This window comes from Aquarana catesbeiana, linkage group LG01 (genome assembly GCF_042186555.1).
Source record: "Aquarana catesbeiana isolate 2022-GZ linkage group LG01, ASM4218655v1, whole genome shotgun sequence".
NCBI classification, from domain to species: domain Eukaryota; kingdom Metazoa; phylum Chordata; class Amphibia; order Anura; family Ranidae; genus Aquarana; species Aquarana catesbeiana.
In genome coordinates, this window is record NC_133324.1 from 98,254,386 (window position 1) to 98,275,003 (window position 20,618).

The 20,618-nt window shown below is 43.5% G+C and overlaps 1 protein-coding gene across 2 annotated transcripts in view; it reads right to left on the reverse strand.

The window, feature by feature from the left end:
• EMB (embigin) overlaps nt 1-20,618 on the reverse strand; it is a 71,550-nt gene that overhangs the window by 37,352 nt on the left and 13,580 nt on the right. For both annotated transcript variants that reach the window (XM_073622169.1, XM_073622180.1), the window contains exons 2-3: nt 5,634-5,717; nt 1,523-1,712 (exon numbers count right to left, since the gene is read on the reverse strand). In XM_073622169.1, the coding sequence (XP_073478270.1) occupies nt 1,523-1,712; nt 5,634-5,717 (274 nt within the window). The remainder of the gene's footprint in view (nt 1-1,522; nt 1,713-5,633; nt 5,718-20,618) is intronic.

Here is a 20,618-nt window from a genome sequence, read left to right on the forward strand (position 1 = left end):
AAAAAAAAATGCATCTGTAAGACCGCTGCGCAAATATGATGTGACATAAAATATTGCAACAGTCTTCATTTTATTCTCTAGGGTCTCTGCTAATATATATATATATATATATATATATATATATATATATATATATAATGTTTGGAGGATCTAAGTAATTTTCTAGCAAAAAACCACTTCAGCCCCGAAGATTTGGCTGCTCAATTCTTAAAGTTGCATTGCTAATTATGTATCGATTGCTTAAAGGGTAACTTCACTTTCATGGGGAAAAAAATAGCAAATAAAGAAAAAATAATATAGCCCATATACTGTAATTGTGACACTAATCATATTGTAATTGAATGTTATTGAAAATTACCTTTCCTTTTTAATCTGCAGCCACTGTAATTTTCTGAGAATGCATTGCAATATGGCTACATGGAGCTGTTCTGTAAACAGAGTGTTTACTGACCACTCCGCAGAAACATAATTTCCTGCTTGTGTGATTGGCTCACCAATTTCCCCAGAAGTCTGCCTAAGATACAAGTCAGATTTCAGGCAACAAGGCAAGTCAGATTCCCCTGCAACAAAAATGTCATTTTTGGAGAGCTACTTTCAAGAGGAACGCGTCTAATGGGATGCAGTCCCAGCAGATCTCCTTGTTAGTGCCCTGCAGCTGCACACCTGACAGTTAATTATGAAACCACGCCCATTAGACCCACTCAGAACAGAGGCACAGACAAACACAGAGGGATTTCTTCAGAATAACAAAAGGTAGGATTCTGCAACAAAGTTTGTTATAATCCCTGCAATGTACAGAGATCACCCAGAGGGGAATGTTTTTTCTCAACCAAAGTGGAGTTATGCTTTAATATTTTCTCTTTCTATATATACTTGTGTATTTGGTGTTGAAGTTCTATTCATGTTCCAGCATAACATTTTCCCTCTAGTTTCTTGCTTTTTCACTAGCAGCTGAGGTAGGTTGAATGATGGTGGACGTCAATTAACCTGGAAGAACGGCAGCACTTAGTGGCCGGGGACAACTACAGATTAAAGGTAAGTAAGGCAGCAAAAGCTGCTTTTTTAGTTCTTTTATGCATTTGTACTCTTGCTGGATTTTTTACCCTGGTGCTATGAATGGCATCCTCTTATTTATAGGGTGTTCTATTGTGACGGCTGTGATTGGTCACAGCTAGCACATGGTACATATGCACTGTGATTGGCCCTGTCTGTACCATGTGATCATTGCGACCAATCACAGAGATCACCACAATAGTACACAATGATAACATGGTACTGGAGCTGGCCTGGTACAATGACCTGTCATCCGCTGTGTCCGGTGAACACGGGCAGGTGATTGATTGAGCCGCAGTCTGGCTGCTAGAGCGAGCAGGAGACTCCCGCTTGGCTGAATTTTAACTGTCGCTTCAGATGGGCAAATTTACCCAAACATAATCTAAATACATAGAGACACTTTGTCAAATGTCAGCATGTTCATTTTGACAGTGCCGGCTGATGAACGTGTCACATACATAATACTCACTCCAGTGTGGTGCGCCATTCACCAGCTGTATTATTTTCTGAATAGTGCTTTTTGTTGATTTCTTCCTCTCCATGTATCCATGTTAGATTAGAAATTTGCATGGAGTCAGCTGCTTTAAGAATACATTCTAGTTTCAGATGCACTGGGCTGTCCAGAATGATGTTTTCTTCTGCGTTCTTGGGTGACAAGCCTGGAGAGAGATAAATAGAGATTGCTTACACAACGATTAAGCAAACATTATGATTTAGAAGCTGAACTGTAGCAGAAACATCAGAATGGCACAAAGCCAGCCACACTATGGAAGTTTGTACAGCGACATATTTGACCATTGTAGTGGGTATTGCAGCCAAAGACTTACATTAACACAGATAGGCTGCATGTACAGGGGGGAGAGAGCTGGCTGTCATGTCTGCATGGGCTTTTTCACCCCCGTCCCCTCTTTTTCCTGTTTTCACTGACTAAGTAATGTAATGAGAGCTGACTCACACAGTGCTCTTGATCCTGCCACAGCTCCAGAGGTTGGTGTGCTGATTCTGCCACGGTTCCAGGAGTCGGACAACGACGGACACCTAGCCTGAGAGGGATCCCACTATATATCTACAGGTGTTCCTGAGGGAATGGGCAGATCTGTTTACAAGATGGCCAGTCGGGCCTTTCGGGGAACTGGTCGCTTGATCCTTTGGTCACAGGATGGGTGAATAATGAAGTCTGCTTCAACTGCGGAGGAGTTCATTAGGAGGATGACATTATCGAATAGCATGCTAAAGTCCAGTGAAGCCTGAAGCACACCACCAAAAGCCGACGGGAAACTCCAGAGGGCCCTGGAGTCAACCGGGTGCCCATCTACATTAGCTAGCTCCAGAAAAACCAGCGACAAAAAGAGACCTCAGCGGAAGTCCAAACCCTTGCAGAGGGCTCCGGTTGTTGCCTCCGAGTGACCCAATGTCCCACTCCCTTTGACCCATGCTCGGAGAGTCAATGCACACCAGACTCCCAGAGCCCAACGGAGACTCAAGCTGGATCAGAACTTCCGCAAGAAAGGAGCACGGATACAAGCCACCAAACATGAAGAAGTCCTTGTGACGAAACATGTCGGGGCTTGGCTATACGGCATTCTAGAACGCGTGACATAAGACGTAGTGACGAGACACGGAGCGGTGGATAGCGAAAGATTTGTCTTAGGAGCGGGTGAGATTGTTACCAGCATCCACACTCCCTGGGTCCGCCGCGACCGCTGCCATTTGGTTTACACCACTGCATGGATTACTATGATGTGATTTGTCCTTTGCCTGCTGTTATTCAGTCACGTGTGAGTACAATGGTGACGGATTATTACGTTTTTAATAAAGTTGAGAACGTTATCACACTATTGTAGCGCTCTTTTTCATTTACATGTGGAGCTATTACTTCAGGAAGAGCATTTGATATACACACCATTGGGCTCCGGAGATTGTATTTTAAATCCTCTTATGAAAGGGTTGAGGACATTCTGGCCAAACAAGAGAGTGTGAGGCTATAGCAGCTGGTGAGTTTGCATTTTAGAGGGGTGTGGAATCACATCACTGAGGTGCGGTGGATGATTACAAGATTCACATTTTGTTTTTCATACCGGATATCTCGTCACTTTTTGGATTTTTTTGTTCACACTGCATATGGACTGTTTTGATTTACCATTCCTTGTTAAGTGATATGCACTTGGCACATTCATCACGAGGTGCATTACATCTGTTTTGCTGCACGTTATATATGGATTGTCATTATTTAGTTATTTTTCATTAAGAAGTGACACATTTATTTCACCAGGTCCATCTGTGACTTGTTGTTTATATTGTTTATGGTTTGTTCCTATGCATTATCACCACCCACTGGTATTTTTTGAGAAGTGCTATATACTGTATGTTGTACACTTGTCACAGGGTGTCATATATGTGTTCGAACCACTTCAGTTTACTGTCACTGAGAAATTTGATTTTTTTATTCACATAGATTTCATAGCATTGATTATCTTTACGGTAGCGCCAATATTCATTCTCACACATTTAGAGGTTTGAATCCGGTTCACATATTGTTTTTTAAGTGGCAGCTATAGGATCACCTTTTCTTAGTTCCTAGTGGATTTACGGGTTAGGGCGGATTCTTCTGTAAACCAACAGTTTATACTACTGATACTGCTGAAGTATATTGAAGAAACAAATCACTAATGTTTGGACTAGCTCTCGACCTTTTAAAAGTCTTTATAGCACAAGTGTCAAACACAAGGCCCGCGGGTCGAATCCGGCCTGCCAGGCCTTGCCAAGTGGCCCGCACAGTGGCCTCCAGCTGACACCTGTTCGTTTCTCACTGCCAAGTCTAAACATCCTCCCCCTCAGTCCCGCGAGCGGCGCCAGCTTGTGACAGCGCATGCGTGCCCGTCAGTCTCCAAGGAGACAAGAATAAATAACTTCCACTCTCTCCTCCTCAGTTCCTTCAGCAGCACCAGTGCCCGAGCCGCACTGCGCATGCGCTATACGGAATTGCACAACCGATCGTGAAATCAGCTGTTGTGCAGTTCCGTGCGGCGCATGCGCTGTGCGGCTGGCACTATCCGACAGAACACCGGGTTTTTTGTGAGCTGAGCGCAACCACCACTGACAGCTATGATATGTTTTTTTTTCCCCATCCAGCTGGCTGAGCCCTGAGGCCGGGCTTTTTGAGGACTTGATGAAGAGAGACAGTGTTGTGCTGACGATTTTTTTTTTTTTTAATCATACATTTTATTGATTTTACAAAGGGAAAGTGCTGGTCCCAAATATCCATCTGTGACCATTCTTGAATACAGGTAAGGAATCTATTACATTTACTATCAGTAAGGGCACCACAATCATCATCACTTAGGCTACTTTCACACTGGGGCGCTGGGTGCATCAGCGGTAAAGTGCCACTATTTTTAGCGACGCTTTACTGTCGTTTTTGCGGCACTATTCGGCCGCTAGCGGCCCCCTCTGCACCCCCGCTAGCGGCCAGAAAAGGGTTAAACCTGCCCGCAAAGCGCCTCTACAGCGGCGCTTTGCAGGCGGTTCGGCGGTGCTACTCATTGATTTCAATGGGCAGGGGCGCTTTAGGAGCGGTTCATTCACCGCTCCTACAGCGCCTCAAAGATGCGGCTAGCAGCACTTTTTTAACATCCTGCCAGCGCACCGCTCCAGTGTGAAAGCCCTTGGGGCTTTCACATTGGTGTGAAAAAGGCCTTTTCAAGGCGCATTGCAGCGCTATAGTGCCTGCAAAGCACCTCAGTGTGAAAGTAGGCTGAGACTGGTGTTTGTCTGTCCAAATTGCCCAAGACTTAGAGAAGGTAGCACATTTCAATGTGTTTATAGCTAGCAGGCGTTCAAAATTGTCAGCACAAAGTGAATCATAATTTTGCTTTTGAAGTGATGGTGAAATAAGACATTTAGGGCCAGAAGCCAGGAGGAGGAGTGGAAATGAGATGTCGCACCTTCTGCATAGCGTGCTCCTGTACCCTGCACTCTGTACGTAGCGCACTCCTGTACCCTGCACTTTGTACCTAGCACGCTCCTGTACCCTGCACTCTGTACGTAGCGCGCTCCTGTACCCAGCACTCTGTACGTAGCGCATTCCTGTACCCTGCACTCTGTACGTAGCGCACTCCTGTACCCTGCACTCTGTACGTAGCGCACTGCTGTACCCTGCACTCTGTACGTAGCGCACTCCTGTACCCTGCACTTTGTACCTAGCACGCTCCTGTACACTGCACTCTGTACGTAGCGCGCTCCTGTACCCGGCACTCTGTACGTAGCGCATTCCTGTACCCTGCACTCTGTATGTAGTGCACTCCTGTACCCTGCACTCTGTATGTAGTGCACTCCTGTACCCTGCACTCTGTACGTAGCGCACTCCTGTACACGGCACTCTGTACGTAGCGCGCTCCTGTACCCTGCACTCTGCACGTAGCGCATTCCTGAACCCTGCACTCTGTACATAGCGCGCCCCTAGAGTGGATACATAGTCCTATAGATACAACCGGCCTTTTGAGGGCAACCATACTGCTAATGCGGCCCCCCATGAATTTGAGTTTGACACCCCTGCTTTAGAGCATAAATGTAGATTTTACCTGATAAAGTCAGGCTATGTAATATTACTGAGTTGTCAGCACTTTCCTCGGTTTTCACAGAAGCTTGTGGTATCCCATCTGAACCTGGAGAGAGAAGCAGGCAGCATTAGGTTGGACTACAACTATTATATGTACCTGTAACAAGCTTCCCCTATCCAAGGCAAAGCATAATAGTGCCCATAGCAAAAATGTAATATATCAGTCCTTAGATGTGATGACTAGAGAATCATTCTTTACTTTCTTTGCTGATACAGAGTGTAGACATGGAGAGACAGGAAGTGTTATTCACAAATAGCTTGGAAAAAAGAAAACAAATACAGCCACTTCCTCTAAGAACTGGTAACCTGCAATATATCACATTTTTGTTTTTGGGGTTAGATACATTTTACAGTACGGGTGTACCTTTGTATAAACAACCCTCTACTGGTTCTCATTACCTCCTTCCTTATCTACTACTGTACATACCCAAAAATCAGCCTTCACATTCAGATGGTGCCTGCATAATTACCAGCTCTACAGACAATAAGAGGAGTGCCAAATTGGGTTCAAATCCCTGCCAATGTCTGTGTCTCATTGAAGATAGGTTCCTTCACTTCCTGTGCCAGAGACACAACAGGAAGTGAAAGAGATTCTCTCCAAAGTGAGGGGAAATTTCCTCTTTGAGAACTATCCCCAAAACATGTGTGCCTATTGGAAGATTTCTTCTGTATTCCTGTTCCAATGAAAACGGCATCATTTTTGATTTCCAAACTCTTCTGTCCACCAAATTGAGAGGGTACATCTTCTGACAGACAACAATAAACATCATCAAAACTCCCAGACTTTTTTTTATTAATTCCAAGCTCCCTGTTAACTTTTCCCCAGAACATAAATTAATGCATGTAGGGGCACAAAGACTTAATTTATTTTGCTATGCACCACTGCCAGCTCCAGGTCCCTCTGTGCAGCTTCCCCAAACTTCCTCTTTGGGAGCACACTTATTAGGTATTAGGTACCAAAGGGACATCATGGGCATGCACCAACAGCTGTCCCTTAATTAGCTTTGAGGAGGGAGGAGGAGGGAACAGGTGAGTGGCTTGCCATGAGGTTGTGTGTTGGCATTGACGCACACAGCATAATAGCAAAAAGTCGACTGGGAGCATGCACATGTAGAACAAACACCAGACTGGGCTGGTTGTATTATCCCAGGTTCCATTCCCTGTGAGCCACGTGACAGCCAGGCACACAGCAGTTCAGTCACTCAACTCTGAAAGCAGGCAATGCAAGTCTTTTTTTTGTAGTTTATTTGCTGGTATACTTGGGCATTGTGCAGGTGAGTCTTGGGATACTCCAAACTAGCAGAAAGATAATGCACTTTTAACTTTGCTGTCTCTTCAGGGTGCAGCCACCTTCTTGCAACTACACCTCAGGGAACCCCTTTGCAAAGGTGAAGCCTGAGTCAGCAAACTGGAGTGAACCTACTAACTGACACCAACCACTGCCCCACTAACTGACACTGTGCACTGCTCTACTAACTGACACCACCCGCTGCTCTACTAATTGACACCATCTACTGCCCTACTGACACCATCCTCTGCCCTACTGACACCATCCTCTGCACTACTGTCACCATCCACTGCCTTCCTAACTGACACCATCCTCTGCCCTACTAAGGCCCCTTTCACACTGGGGCGGGAGGTGCGTCGGCGGTAAAGCGCCGCTATTTTTAGCAGGGCTTTACTGTCGTTTTATCGGCGGTATTCGGCCGCTAGCGGGACGGTTTTAACCCCCGCCAGCGGCCGAGAAAGGGTTAAAAACCACCGCAAAGCGCTTCTACAGAGGCGATTTGCCAGCAGTATAGCCGCGGTGCCCCATTGATTTCAATGGGCAGGAGCGATGAAGGAGCGGTGTATACACTGCTCCTTCACAGCTCCAAAGATGCTGCTAGCAGGACTTTTTTTCCTGTCCTGCTAAAGCACCACTCCAGTGTGAAAGCCCTCGGGGCTTTCACATTGGAGACAAAGCAGCGGCACTTTCAGGGCACTTTGCAGGCGCTATTTTTAGCGCTGTAGCGCCTGCAAAGCGCCCCAGTGTGAAAGGGGTCTAACTGACACCATTTACTGCCCTACTAACTGACACCATCCTCTGCCCTACTGTCACCATTCACTGCCCTAATGACTGACACTTACAACTGCCCTACTGACACCGTCCACTGCTCTACAGACCCCTGTACCCTGTTCTACTGACCCTGTCCTTTTCCATACTGACCCCTATAATCTACCCTACAAACGGCTGACTCCTGTACTTTGCCCTACCTATTACTGATCTCTCCACACCGCCCTACATATTACTGACCTCAATACACTGCCTTACCTATTATTGACCTTTACACGCCTACCTGCACACCCGCCTACCTATTACTGACCTCTATACACCCGACCTGCACACCCCCCTACCTATTACTGACCTCTATACACCAACCTGCACACCGCCCTACCTATTACTGACCTCTATACACTGTCCTACCTATTACTGACCTCTGCACACTGCTTTACCGATTACTGACCTCTATACACTACCCTACCTATTGCTGACCTCTATACACCGCCCTACCTATTACTGATCTCTACACCCCGCCCTACATATTACTGACCTCAATACACTGCCCTACCTATTATTGACCGCTATACACTGAGCCGCTCACCCCCCTACCTATTACTGACCTCTAGACACCAACCTGCACAATGCCTTACCTATTACTGATCACTATACACCAACCTGCACAACGCCTTACCTATTACTGATCACTATACACCAACCTGCACACCGCACGCCCTACCTATTACTGACCTCTATACACCAACCTGCACACCATCCTACCTATTACTGACCTCTATACACCAACCTGCACACCACCCTACCTATTACTGACCTCTGTACACTGCCCTACCTATTACTGACCTCTGTACACTGCCCTACCTATTACTGACCTCTATACACTATCCTACCTATTACTGACCTCTATACACTGACCTGCACACCGCTCTACATATTACTGACATCTGCACACTGCCCTACCTATTACTGACCTCTGTACACTGCTTTACCGATTACTGACCTCTATACACTACCCTACCTATTGCTGACCTCTATACACCGCCCTACCTATTACTGATCTCTACACCCCGCCCTACATATTACTGACCTCAATACACTGCCCTACCTATTATTGACCGCTATACACTGAGCCACTCACCCCCCTACCTATTACTGACCTCTAGACACCAACCTGCATAATGACTTACCTATTACTGACCTCTATACACCAACCTGCACACCATCCTACCTATTACTGACCTCTATACACCAACCTGCACACCGCCTTACCTATTACTGATCACTATACACCAACCTGCACTACGCTTTACCTATTACTGACCTCTATACACCAACCTGCACACTGCACGCCCTACCTATTACTGACCTCTATACACCAACCTGCACACCACCCTACCTATTACTGACCTCTATACACCAACCTGCACACCACCCTACCTACTACTGACCTCTATACACCAACCTGCACACCACCCTACCTACTACTGACCTCTCTACACCAACCTGCACACCGCCTTACCTATTACTGATCACTATACACCAACCTGCACACCACCCTACCTATTACTGACCTCTGTACACTGCCCTACCGATTACTGACCTCTGTACACTGCCCTACCTATTACTGACCTCTATACACTATCCTACCTATTACTGACCTCTATACACTGACCTGCACACCGCTCTACATATTACTGACCTCTATACACTATTCTACCTGTTACTGACCTCTATACACTGACCTGCACACCGCTCTACATATTACTGACCTCTGTACACTGCCCTACCTATTACTGACTATACGCTACCCTACCTATTACTGACCTCTATACACTACCCTACTTATTACTGACCTCTATACACTGTCCTATATATTACTGACCTCTATACACTGTCCTACCTATTACTGACCTCTATACACTGTCCTACCTTTTACTGACTTCTATACACTACCCTACCTATTACTGACCTCTATAAACTGTCCTACCTATTACTGACCTCTATACACTATCCTACCTATTACTGACTTCTATACACTGTACTACCTATTACTGACCTCTATACACTGTCCTACCTATTACTGACCTCTATACACTACCCTACCTATTACTGACCTCTATACACTGTCCTACCTATTACTGACCTCTATACATTGTCCTACCTATTACTGACCTCTATACACTGTCCTACCTATTACTGACCTCTATACACTGTCCAATTACTTTCCAAATACGAAAAAATTGTGAATGAAAGTGAATGAGTTGCTTGCTGAAAGGTAGGCTAAGTTTATATTTTTACAGTGACATTTGTTTTTTTATATTTTTCTACATTTTCCTCGTGTCATCCTTACCATTTAGTTAGGCCTTGCTAGTCAATTATTTATTTTTTTTAAAGGCCGCTGAACCCTCCTGATGTTGTTCAGGTAGATCTCCACCTCAAAGGTTGCCTACCCCCTTTTAAGGTAATTCGGCAGAATTTGAAATAGATTTAAAAAATATCCTTTAATATCATTTTAATCTATATGCCCTATACAGTGATGGTTTTTATATGGGAGTTTACTGGCATCCTTTTTTTCTCTAGGACTCTTGAAGACATGTAGACTAGGTAGGGAACACATGTCAAGTCCAGCATAAGAATTTATTTAAATTCACCAAGCGAATACAACATGTTTCAGGTGTTCCAAAGGTCCCCCTTCTTCAGGGTTAATGTATGTGAGGCTTATTTTTGCTCTAGCTTAGCTCGAATGGTTGAAATGTGTTTTCTTCTTATGATAAATTCTAATTAATTCTCATTTTAGTTTGTATAAGTGGGGTGCCTACTTCATCTAAAAACACAAGAGTCGTTCTTCTAACCCTTCTGCAAATGAAAGTTTTGGCTGGGGATAAACATTTGTGTATCATTTAAAAAAAAAAAAAACTATACAGATGACAGAGTTATTATTTTACAGAAAGAAGAACATCTAAAACACATTTGACAATGATGACTACCAGAAATGGTAACTACTGGAATGTACCTGGCCTACTGGTGATTATTCTCAATCCATGTCTAGCAGTACTCTTGGTGGTCAGCACCCATCCCTGCTTGTAGCCGTCTGCACATCACAATCGCAATCATCATGGACAGGTATATAGAACATTCTGCTTCAACGTGACCTCCTGTGCTAGCAGCTGGTACAATCTGTTCTCAAAATATGCTTCCCCACACTACTTTAAATGAAAGGATATTGCTGACATTGTGGGAGCATGCCACCCTTGCTGATGTGTTTGTGTGGGTGTGTGTACATATTATATGCTGTAAGAATTAAACAATGCAGCTGCAGAAAAATTCAAGCACATCTCCGGGAAAGGAACATGACATTGATTAAATTCACAAAGCTAACACTCCAAGATAAACATCTTTTTTTTTTTTTAATTACACTTTCAGCTCTAATAGGATTTGAAAATTACAGTCACACATACGAAATAAATACCCTTGTAGTTATTTTAACCTCTTCAATACCGGGCACTTTTTTTATATATCAAGTGACAAATATTTCCCAGCTAACCGCTGAGAGGCTGAAGCCCCCCCTCATCAGAAAATCCTCCAATAGGAGGTGGTAGATGAAGGAAAGCTTCAGTCATCCTCCGCCTCCTCCCCCATCCCCCATCCTACCCAGGCGGAACTTCATTGCCCGAGATGGGGGGGGGGGGGGGGGGCGGCAGAAAGGAGGTGAGGTAACACATAAGGGATAGGAAGGAGGGGAAACAAAGGGGAAAAGGGGGGTACAGGGGTGGGTTGCAGGGATGCAGAATATTGGAGGGCCCTGGTTGATTCAGGACGGTCCTGGAGTCCGCGTTCGCTGGGGTATTGACCTCATCAAGAAGTTCTAAGGGCAATGCCCTCCGAAGAGAGAATGAATTGGTGCCAAAGTGCCCATGTCTTTTTATATTTTTCCTGTTGATGTCTCGCAGTGAGCACCAGGTCTTCCATTTTACTAATGTCCTCTACCCTTCGGATCCAACTCGCCACCGTTGGGGGAGTTTTCCATTGAAGTGGGATACAGGATTTAGCAGCATTTACTAAGTGGCGTACAACAGACTTTTTGTATCTTTTAGCTGATACTGTGTTTACATGCAAAAGGAAAAAGGCCAGGTCGTCTGGGATGTTATATTCGGTAAACTTCTGGATAGTTGTTCTGACCAGAAATAGGATAGCTTCGAACAGGACCAAAATATATGCAACAACGTACCCCTTTCCACCCGACATCTCCAGCAAAGTGCTGAGGTGTTCGGGTAGTATGTAAAGCTTGAGGGGTTAAATACCACCTTGTTAGGAGCTTATAATTGGTTTCCTGTACTTTTGTGCAGATAAAGGATTTTAGGGCAAACGTTATGATACGTTGAGTCTGGTTCGAAGTAAATGTACAGTTCAAATCCCTCTTCCACTTGCTCAGGAAGGTCAGGTGTGTGTTATCCGTCGGGGCAATTAGGAGGTTATACATTGCGGACAGCGTTCTCAGGAGTGTACCGTCTGCTGAGCAGTAGGCCTCAAACATAGTTAAGGGTTTGGCAAACCCTTGCGAATTAGGTATAGATGTAAGAAAATGTCTTAGTTGAATGACAGTCCAGAATGGTAGTTTAAAGGGACCCGTTTATTTGCTTAGTGTCTCTACGGAGGGCCAAGAGTAATTTATCAGGAAGTGTCATGCTTGCGTGCGATTTATTTAGTTAATGCATTCTTAATGCAGTCCAGGAAGAAATTGCGGGTTCCCTATAATGGGGTATAGCAGAGAGTTAGGTGTGGATAGTGACTGCGTGAGACAGGTTTGTGACCCTACACGGAGTGTCGTCCCTATCAGTGGGTGTCTCTTTACACTTGCTGCAAGATGTTAATAACACCGAACAGCTCCTTGCAAGGGCACCTGCGCTTGAGCTTGTTCCAGGTGCATCCACAGTTTCAGATCTTGATCACGGCACCAGTCTATAATTCTACCTAGATGTACAGCTTGGTAGTATTTCTTCACGTCTGGGACAGCTAGACCTCCATTAATCTTAGGTAAGGAGAGTAGGGTACGAGGTAATCTCGGTTTCTTATTTTCCCATATGAATCTGTTAAATTGACTGTGTACCTGTCTGAAGAATGATATGGGGATCGCGATTGAGAGTGTCTGTAATAGATAAAGGAATTTGGGTAAGATGCACATCTTAATAAGATTAATAAGATTACATCTGCCGAACCAGGAATGGAGGCCCTTATGCCATGATTCTAGTAGGGTCCGGGTTTTAGTTATTAAGGGGGGGGGGGAATTCAAATTAAAGGTATGGTTTATATTAGCTGGGACAGAAGTGCTCAGGTATGTCAGAGCTGAAGATGTCCACTTAAAGTTGAAGCTGGAGCAAAGTGCTTGCATTGCGGTATCTCTATACTTATTGTAATTAATTTTAATATTGGATATGTTTCCGTATTCGTCAAATTCTCTGAGGAGGTTTGGGAGGGAGATTGTTGGATTAGAAAGGGAAAATAGCAAATCGTCTGGGTATGCGGAGACCTTGTACTGGGTATCTCTAACCACTAGGCCTTGGATGTCTGGGTTATTCCTGATTTTACATAAGAATGGCTCCAATGATAGGGCAAAAAGGAGGAGAGACAGTGGGCAGCCTTGTCTAGTCACGTTCGTAATTGGGAGGGGGTCTGAAAGAATTCAATTCACTTTAACTTGTGCAGTAGAGGTAGAGTATATTTGGATGATCCATCTAATCATCGTTTCCCCTAGCCCTATATATCGAAGGACTGTGAACATATAATCCCAATTAACCCTGTCAAAGGCTTTTTCTGCGTCAGTATTTATGAAGACTGAGAGCGCATGGGTCTGATTGGCTACATGTATTAGATTCAGTACTTTAATTGTATTGTCTCTAGATTCCCTAGTGGGGATAAAGCCAACTTGATCTAAGTGGATCAGAGTTTGTAGATGATGGGCTAGTCGGGTCGCTAAAATCTTGGTAAACAGCTTAAGATCTATGTTTAAAAGGGAAATCGGCCTGTAGCTGCTGCAAACTAAGGGATCTTTGCCATCCTTTGGGATGACCGTAATATGTGCCCGCATAGTATCACTGGAGAAGGCTGCCGTGTTCCCTATTTCAATAAAGAAGGTTACCATATGGGGGCTAAGGGACGGGAGTAATGTTCTGTAGTATTGAAGGGTAAGGCCATCTGGGCCAGGGGCTTTACCTGGCTTAGTCGAGGAAAGTGCTAGTTCCAGTTTTTCTGGCGTTATCAGGGTCTCTAAGTCAGCTATACTTTCCGATGTCAGTGTAGGGATCTGGCAGGAGGATAAATAGGCCTCCATCAGGGGTTGCGCTCACGGTGGGGCTGGTAAATTGTAAAGGGTTTCATAATATTCCTTAACCCCTTGCTGACTGGCTCACGCCGATATACGTCGGCAGAAGGGCACGTACAGGCATATTAACGTGCCTGTAAGTTGTCCTTTAAGATGCGGCATTGTGGGCATGCGCGCAATCGCTGCGAGCTCCGTGAGAGGAAGTACGGGGAAATGCTGATATAAACAAGCATTTCCCCATTCTTCCTGGTGACAGGACACTGATCACCGATTCCTGTGATCGGGAGCGGTGATCAGTGTCGTATCACACGTAGCCCCTCCCCCCAGAGTTTGAATCACTCCCTAGGACACACTTAACCTCTGCAGCGCCCCCTACTGGTTAACCCCTTCACTGCCAGTCACATTTACACAGTAATCAGTGTATTTTTAAGTGCACTGATCGCTGTATAAATGTGAATGGTCCCAAAATAGCGGCAAAAGTGTCCGATCTGTCCGCCATAATGTCACAGTCACGATAAAAATCACAGATCGCTGCCATTACTAGTAAAAAAAAAAAAAAAATGATTAATAAAAGTATAGAAGGGAAAACACAATGTGGGAGCCCCCAAAGCTGCATAACTCAAATGTATACAAAAAATAGGAAGTTTCCCCAGGGGTTTTTTAGCAGCAGAGAATTTGTATAAAAATAGTTGATGTAAAAAATCATTTATTAATAAAAATGCCATAAAACTATCCCCTATTTTGTAGACGTAATAAATTTTGCGCAAACACATCAATAAACACTTATTGCGATTTTTTTTTTACCAAAAATATGTAGAAGAATACGTATCGGCCTAAACTGAGGAAAAAAAATGTGTTGTTATATATTTTATGGGTATATTTATTATAGCAAAAAGTAAAACATATTGCGTTTTTTTCAAAATTGTCGCTCTTTTTTTGTTTATAGCGCAAAAAATAAAAACCGCAGAGGTGATCAAATGCCACCAAAAGAAATCTCTATTTGTGGGGAAAAAAGGATGTCAATTTTGTTTGGGAGCCACATCGCACGACCGCGCAATTGTCAGTTAAAGGGACGCAGTGCCGAATCGCAAAAAACGCTCTGGTCTTTGGCAAGCCAAATGGTCCGGGACTGAAGTGGTTAAAGGTGTTAGCTATTTGATGTGGTAAGCTGACCTTTTTATCCGTTCCCGCCTTAATATGGGGGATGTAGGCTTGCATCTTAATATCTTTGATCGCTCTGGCGAGAATTTGCCCATATTTGTCTCCCGATTCATAAGCTATGAAACAACATTTTTGTAGCGCTGCTTTAGCCTTATAGCCAAGGAGGTCGTTGATTTGATTGCGGAGGGAGGTAAGTTCAGCCTCCACTAAAGGGTCAGGGGAGTTTTTATGTTGTGACTCAGTGGTATGAAGTTTGGCGAGGAGTAATTCTAATTGTTTTCTGTTCTCTCTTTTAATATGTGCGCCGTGTTTTATGAAGATACCCCTGATAACCACCTTGTGTGCCTCCCATACCGCTCCCGGAGTGCAGTCTACTGTTGTGTTAGTTTGAAAGTAAAATTTCAGTTCTCTATTTACTTCCTCCAGGACTTCTGGTCTCTGTAGGAGGCTTTCATTTAAACGCCAGAGGTGAGTCCTATGAGAGGGGTTATTTGATAGCGCGTAGGTCAATGTTATAGGAGCATGGTCCGACCATGTCCTTTGGCCTATAATCGAGTCTTTAACAGTGTGTAGCTGGCCGTGGGGTATAAGGAAGTAGTCTATTCTTGTATATAGTTTGTGCGGAGGGGAATAGAACGTATAGTCTCTTTCACCCGGATGTTGGAGGCGCCACAAGTCGATCAACTGTGTTTCGTGTAAAATTTTGGTGATTCGTTTTCGGGCCCTTATCGGTAAAGAGGATGATCCTGAGGAGGTGTCTACATTAGGAGCTAGAGGAACATTAAATCTCCCCCCAAAATCAGTTGGACTTCTTGAAAATTAGACAGTTTAGATTAGAGTGTGTCGCATAAAAGTATCCTGACAGTCGTTCAGGGCATATATGGTCGCTAATGTCAATTGCCCATCTCCTATAAGACCCTTAATAAACGCAAATCATCCCTCTGCGTCTATCATAGAATCGCGAGGGGTCCATTGTATTTTGCTGGATAGGAGGATAGAAGTCCCTCCAGATTTAGTTTTGTTGGTAGAAGGATAGGTTAGAGGGAAGAATCTATTTTTGAGGACTGGCAACCGGTCCTTTTTAAAATGACTTTCTTGAATTAAAGCTATATCAGCCCGAGCTCGTTTTAAGTAATTCATCAACATACGCCATTTCTCTGGCGTGTTGAGGCCCTTCGCATTTATTGAGTATATTTTCAGGCCGTCCATTCTCAACCAGGGTTAAAAAAAAAAAAGGGGGGGGGGAACGGGTCTGGGGAAGGGATTTAGCTGCAGAAGAGTTACAAGTGGCCTCTACGGTGAGGCAGTACAATTAGTTCCTTTATTGGGAGGAGTGCAGCTTAAACTGGGATAGTGATATAGAGGGGGAAAGAGAAACAAACCAATAGGATTTAGGTCAGGGGGGAAAGGGAATAACTACTAAAGGCAAGCAATATGCTTGTGTTTGCATGCCTCAACCTATAATAGTCAAGGGATGTGCCAGCCTATGTGGGGGAGTAACTGGAGTGGGCTGCGGGGAGTTGCTCCCGACCCATCCCGTCCAGCCCGAGCCATGGGAGCTGCCAGTATGTGGCCCATCTCATCTTGTTTTCAGGATCTCCGTGCCCGCTCCACCCCCGGCACCCCCAATCGTGGTCAGAATGCCATTATGTTGACACACGCCCGATGCTCCTTTGCAGCATGTTTCTGAAACATGCAGCAAACCTTGTGTTTTCTGTGCAGGTTGCTGCGCATTCAGAAATGCTCAGATGTGAATGCAGCCTAATTGGTAATGACACCCCAATCACGGTTAGCAGATGCATCTTTTGCCACGTGACAAAACACATTACAAACGCACCAATATGCGAACTGAACAAAACGCTCTGTGACGCAAAAGATTCTTGAGCTACTTTGGGTCATTTGTCATGCATAGTGCAGCCCATTCAAGTGACTTATGCACAACGTGTGTTTACTTGTGAAAAAGCGAGCAGGAACGCGCATTTCCACTACGCTCAGGTGTGAATGGAATGTGCTTGGGAGAAGAGTTTTTAGGCAGCAAGGATGATCTGGGAGAAGAGGTGAGGGTTAAAAAAACACTGATCTCATCAAATGGAATGGTACCACTGGATTGGCGCAGGGATCAAAAGATAAAAAGGGATCAATGTAAAAAGGGATCAAAGTCTTTGCCAAGTAACTGTAGACCTGTTAGGTTAACTTCTATAGTCGGGAAGATACTGAAGAGTTTAATAAAAGACCACATAGACCAGTTTTTGCTGGAAAAAATATTTTAAGCAACAGGCAGCATGGATTCATGAAAGACAGAAGTTGTCAAAGAAACCTGATTTCTTTTTATGAGGAGGTAAGTCAAACCTTGGACAGTGGAGTGGCTGTAGACGTGGTATACTTAGATTTTGCAAAAGTGTTTGACACAGTTCCCCACACATGGCTCATGTATAAGGTAAAGTCTACAGGCTTGGAAAGGCCAATTTGTAAATGGATAGAAAACTGGCTAAAATACAGTATTCAGAGAGTAGTGGTTAACGATTCTTACTCTGAATGGTCTAAGGTTATCAGTGGTGTACCCCAAGGTTCAGTGCTGGGACCCTTACTTTTTAATAACTTTATAAATGATATTGGATCTGGTATTAAAAGTACCATAGATAAAGGAAGGCCCGTAGACGTGGTGTATCTGGACTTTGCAAAAGCATTTGACACAGTTCCCCATAAATGTTTATGTACAAAATAAGGTCTGTTGGCATGGACCATAGGGTGAGTACATGGATTGAAAACTGGCTACAAGGGAGAGTTCAGAGGGTGGTGATAAATGGGGAGTACTCAGAATGGTCAGGAGTGGGTAGTGGAGTCCTCCAGGGTTCTATGCTGGGACCAATCCTATTTAATTTGTTCATAAAGATCTGAGCAAATTAATGGGGTGGAAAAACTACATGGCAAATGAGGTTTAATGTAGAAAGATTTAAAATATTGCATTTGGTTGGCAAAGATATGAATGCAATCTATACACTGGGGGGAGAACCTCTGGGGAAATCTAGGATGGAAAAGGACCTGGAGGTCCTAGTAGATGATAGGCTCAGCAATGGCATGCAATGCCAAGCTGCTGCTAACAAAGCAAACAGAATATTGGCATGCATTAAAAAGGGGATCAACTCCAGAGATAAAACGATAATTCTCCCACTCTACAAGACTCTGGTCCAGCTGCACCTAGATTATGCTGTCTAGTTGTGGGCAGCAGTCCTCAGGAAGGATTTACTGGAAATGGAGCGAATACAAAGAAGGGCAACAAAGCTAATAAAGGGTCTGGAGGATCTTAGTTATGAGGAAAGGTTGCGAGCACTGAACTTATTCTCTCTGGAGAAGAGACACTTGAGAGGGGATATGATTTCAATTCACAAATACCGTACTGGTGACCCCACAATAGGGATAAAACTTTTTTGTGGAAGGGAGTTTAATAAGACACGTGACCACTCATTAAAATTAGAAGAAAAGAGGTTTAACCTTAAACTGCGTAGAGGGTTCTTTACTGTAAGAGCGGCAAGGATGTGGAATTCCCTTCCACAGGCGGTGGTCTCAGCGGGGAGCATCGATAGTTTCAAAAAACTATTAGATAAGCACCTGAATGACAACAACATACATTGATATACAATGTAATACTGACATATAACCACTTCAGCCCTGGAAGATTTGGCTGCTCAATGACCAGGCCATTTTTTGCGATACCACACTGTGTTGCTTTGACGTCCTTTTTTTTCCCACAAATAGAGCTTTCTTTTGGTGGTATTTGATCATCTCTGTGGTTTTTATTTTTTTGCGCTATAAACAAAATTTTAGTAATAGTTTAGTGACAATTTAAAAAAAAACAATATTTTGTATTTTTTGCTATAATAAATAAATAAATCCCCAATTTTGTATGTATTCTACTACATATTTTTGGTAATGAAAATCGCAATAAGCGTATATTGATTGGTGTGTGCAAAAGTTTTAGTGTCTACAAAATAGGGGATAGATTTATTGCATTTTTATTATTATTATTTTTTTCACTAGTAATGGCGGCGAAAATAATGCCATAAATCTATCACCTATTCTGTAGACGCTATAACTTTTGCGCAATCCAATCAATATATGCTTATTGCGATTTTTTTTTTTTTTACCAAAAATATGTAGAACAATATATATTAGTCTAAACTGATGAAGACATTTTTTAAAAAATGTAATATTTATTATAGCAAAAAGTAAAAAATAGAATTTTTTTAAAAAATTGCCTGCCTTTTTTTTTTGTTTATAGCGCAAAAAATAAAAACCGCAGAGGTGATCAAATACCGCCAAAAGAAAGCCCTATTTGTGGGAAAAAACGAACGTCGCGCGTTTGGGTACAACGTCGCACGATCGCGCAATTGTCAGTTAAAGCGACACAGTGCTGAATCGCAAAAAATGGCCTGGTCATTAAGGGGCAAATCCTTCTGGTCCTTACGTGGTTAATATCTTAACCGCTTGACTGTATATCTATACGGCTGTATAATACCTAGTATGGGATGGTTCACTTCCGGGTTTGGGGCACGCATGGGGGCTGCCGGCGTCCCCTTCCCACCGTGATTAGAAACAGCGGGAGCTGATTGGCGGGTATGGAAGACTCAATGTCCACTAGCAACCACCGATGCTTCGGTACAGTGACAAAATGGCGGTCTTACATGACACATCCACCTCATTGAATCATCCTTGGTAAGGAGAGCTGAGCTTCCAGTAAGAGTGCTGTAGACTTACAATAGGAAGGAACCTACAGGCCCAGTTAATACTTACCTCCGGTAAGCAGATACACAAGGGGGTGTGCACGAGGTGGATTGGTGAAGGTGTAGCAGCTATTGATTCACGGAATAAGATCTCTTTTGGATCAGAAGCATACTACAACACCTTGATTATATGCATTTCATTTCATTGAACTGTCAAAAGGAGGAGTGGGTTGTTCACACCACTTTATTTATGTTAACTGATAGTAGATTGACGGACATTTCAGTGAATGGTGCCGCTCATGGCTTAATTATCGTGATACTAAACCTGAAAAGATTTTTTCCACTGCATTACATGAGATATCATATTGTTGAATATTGTTTGTTATTCATATAGAGCGCTGTTAATGCTTTGTTTTTATAATTAGGCATATATTTTTATACTGGTTTTTATATTTTATAATAGCGGCTGAAAGTGCAGGTTACACATTTACATTGAGCGCTAGGTTCAGGATTACTTAGTGGTTCTGATTTTTATTTTATATTCAATCAATATATATGCTTATTGGGATTTTTTTTTACCAAAAATATGTAGCAGAATTGACCTAAATGAAGAAATTCCATTTTTTTACATTTTTTTAATGGATATGTTTTATAGCAGAAAGTAAAATATATTGTTTTTTTTGTTTT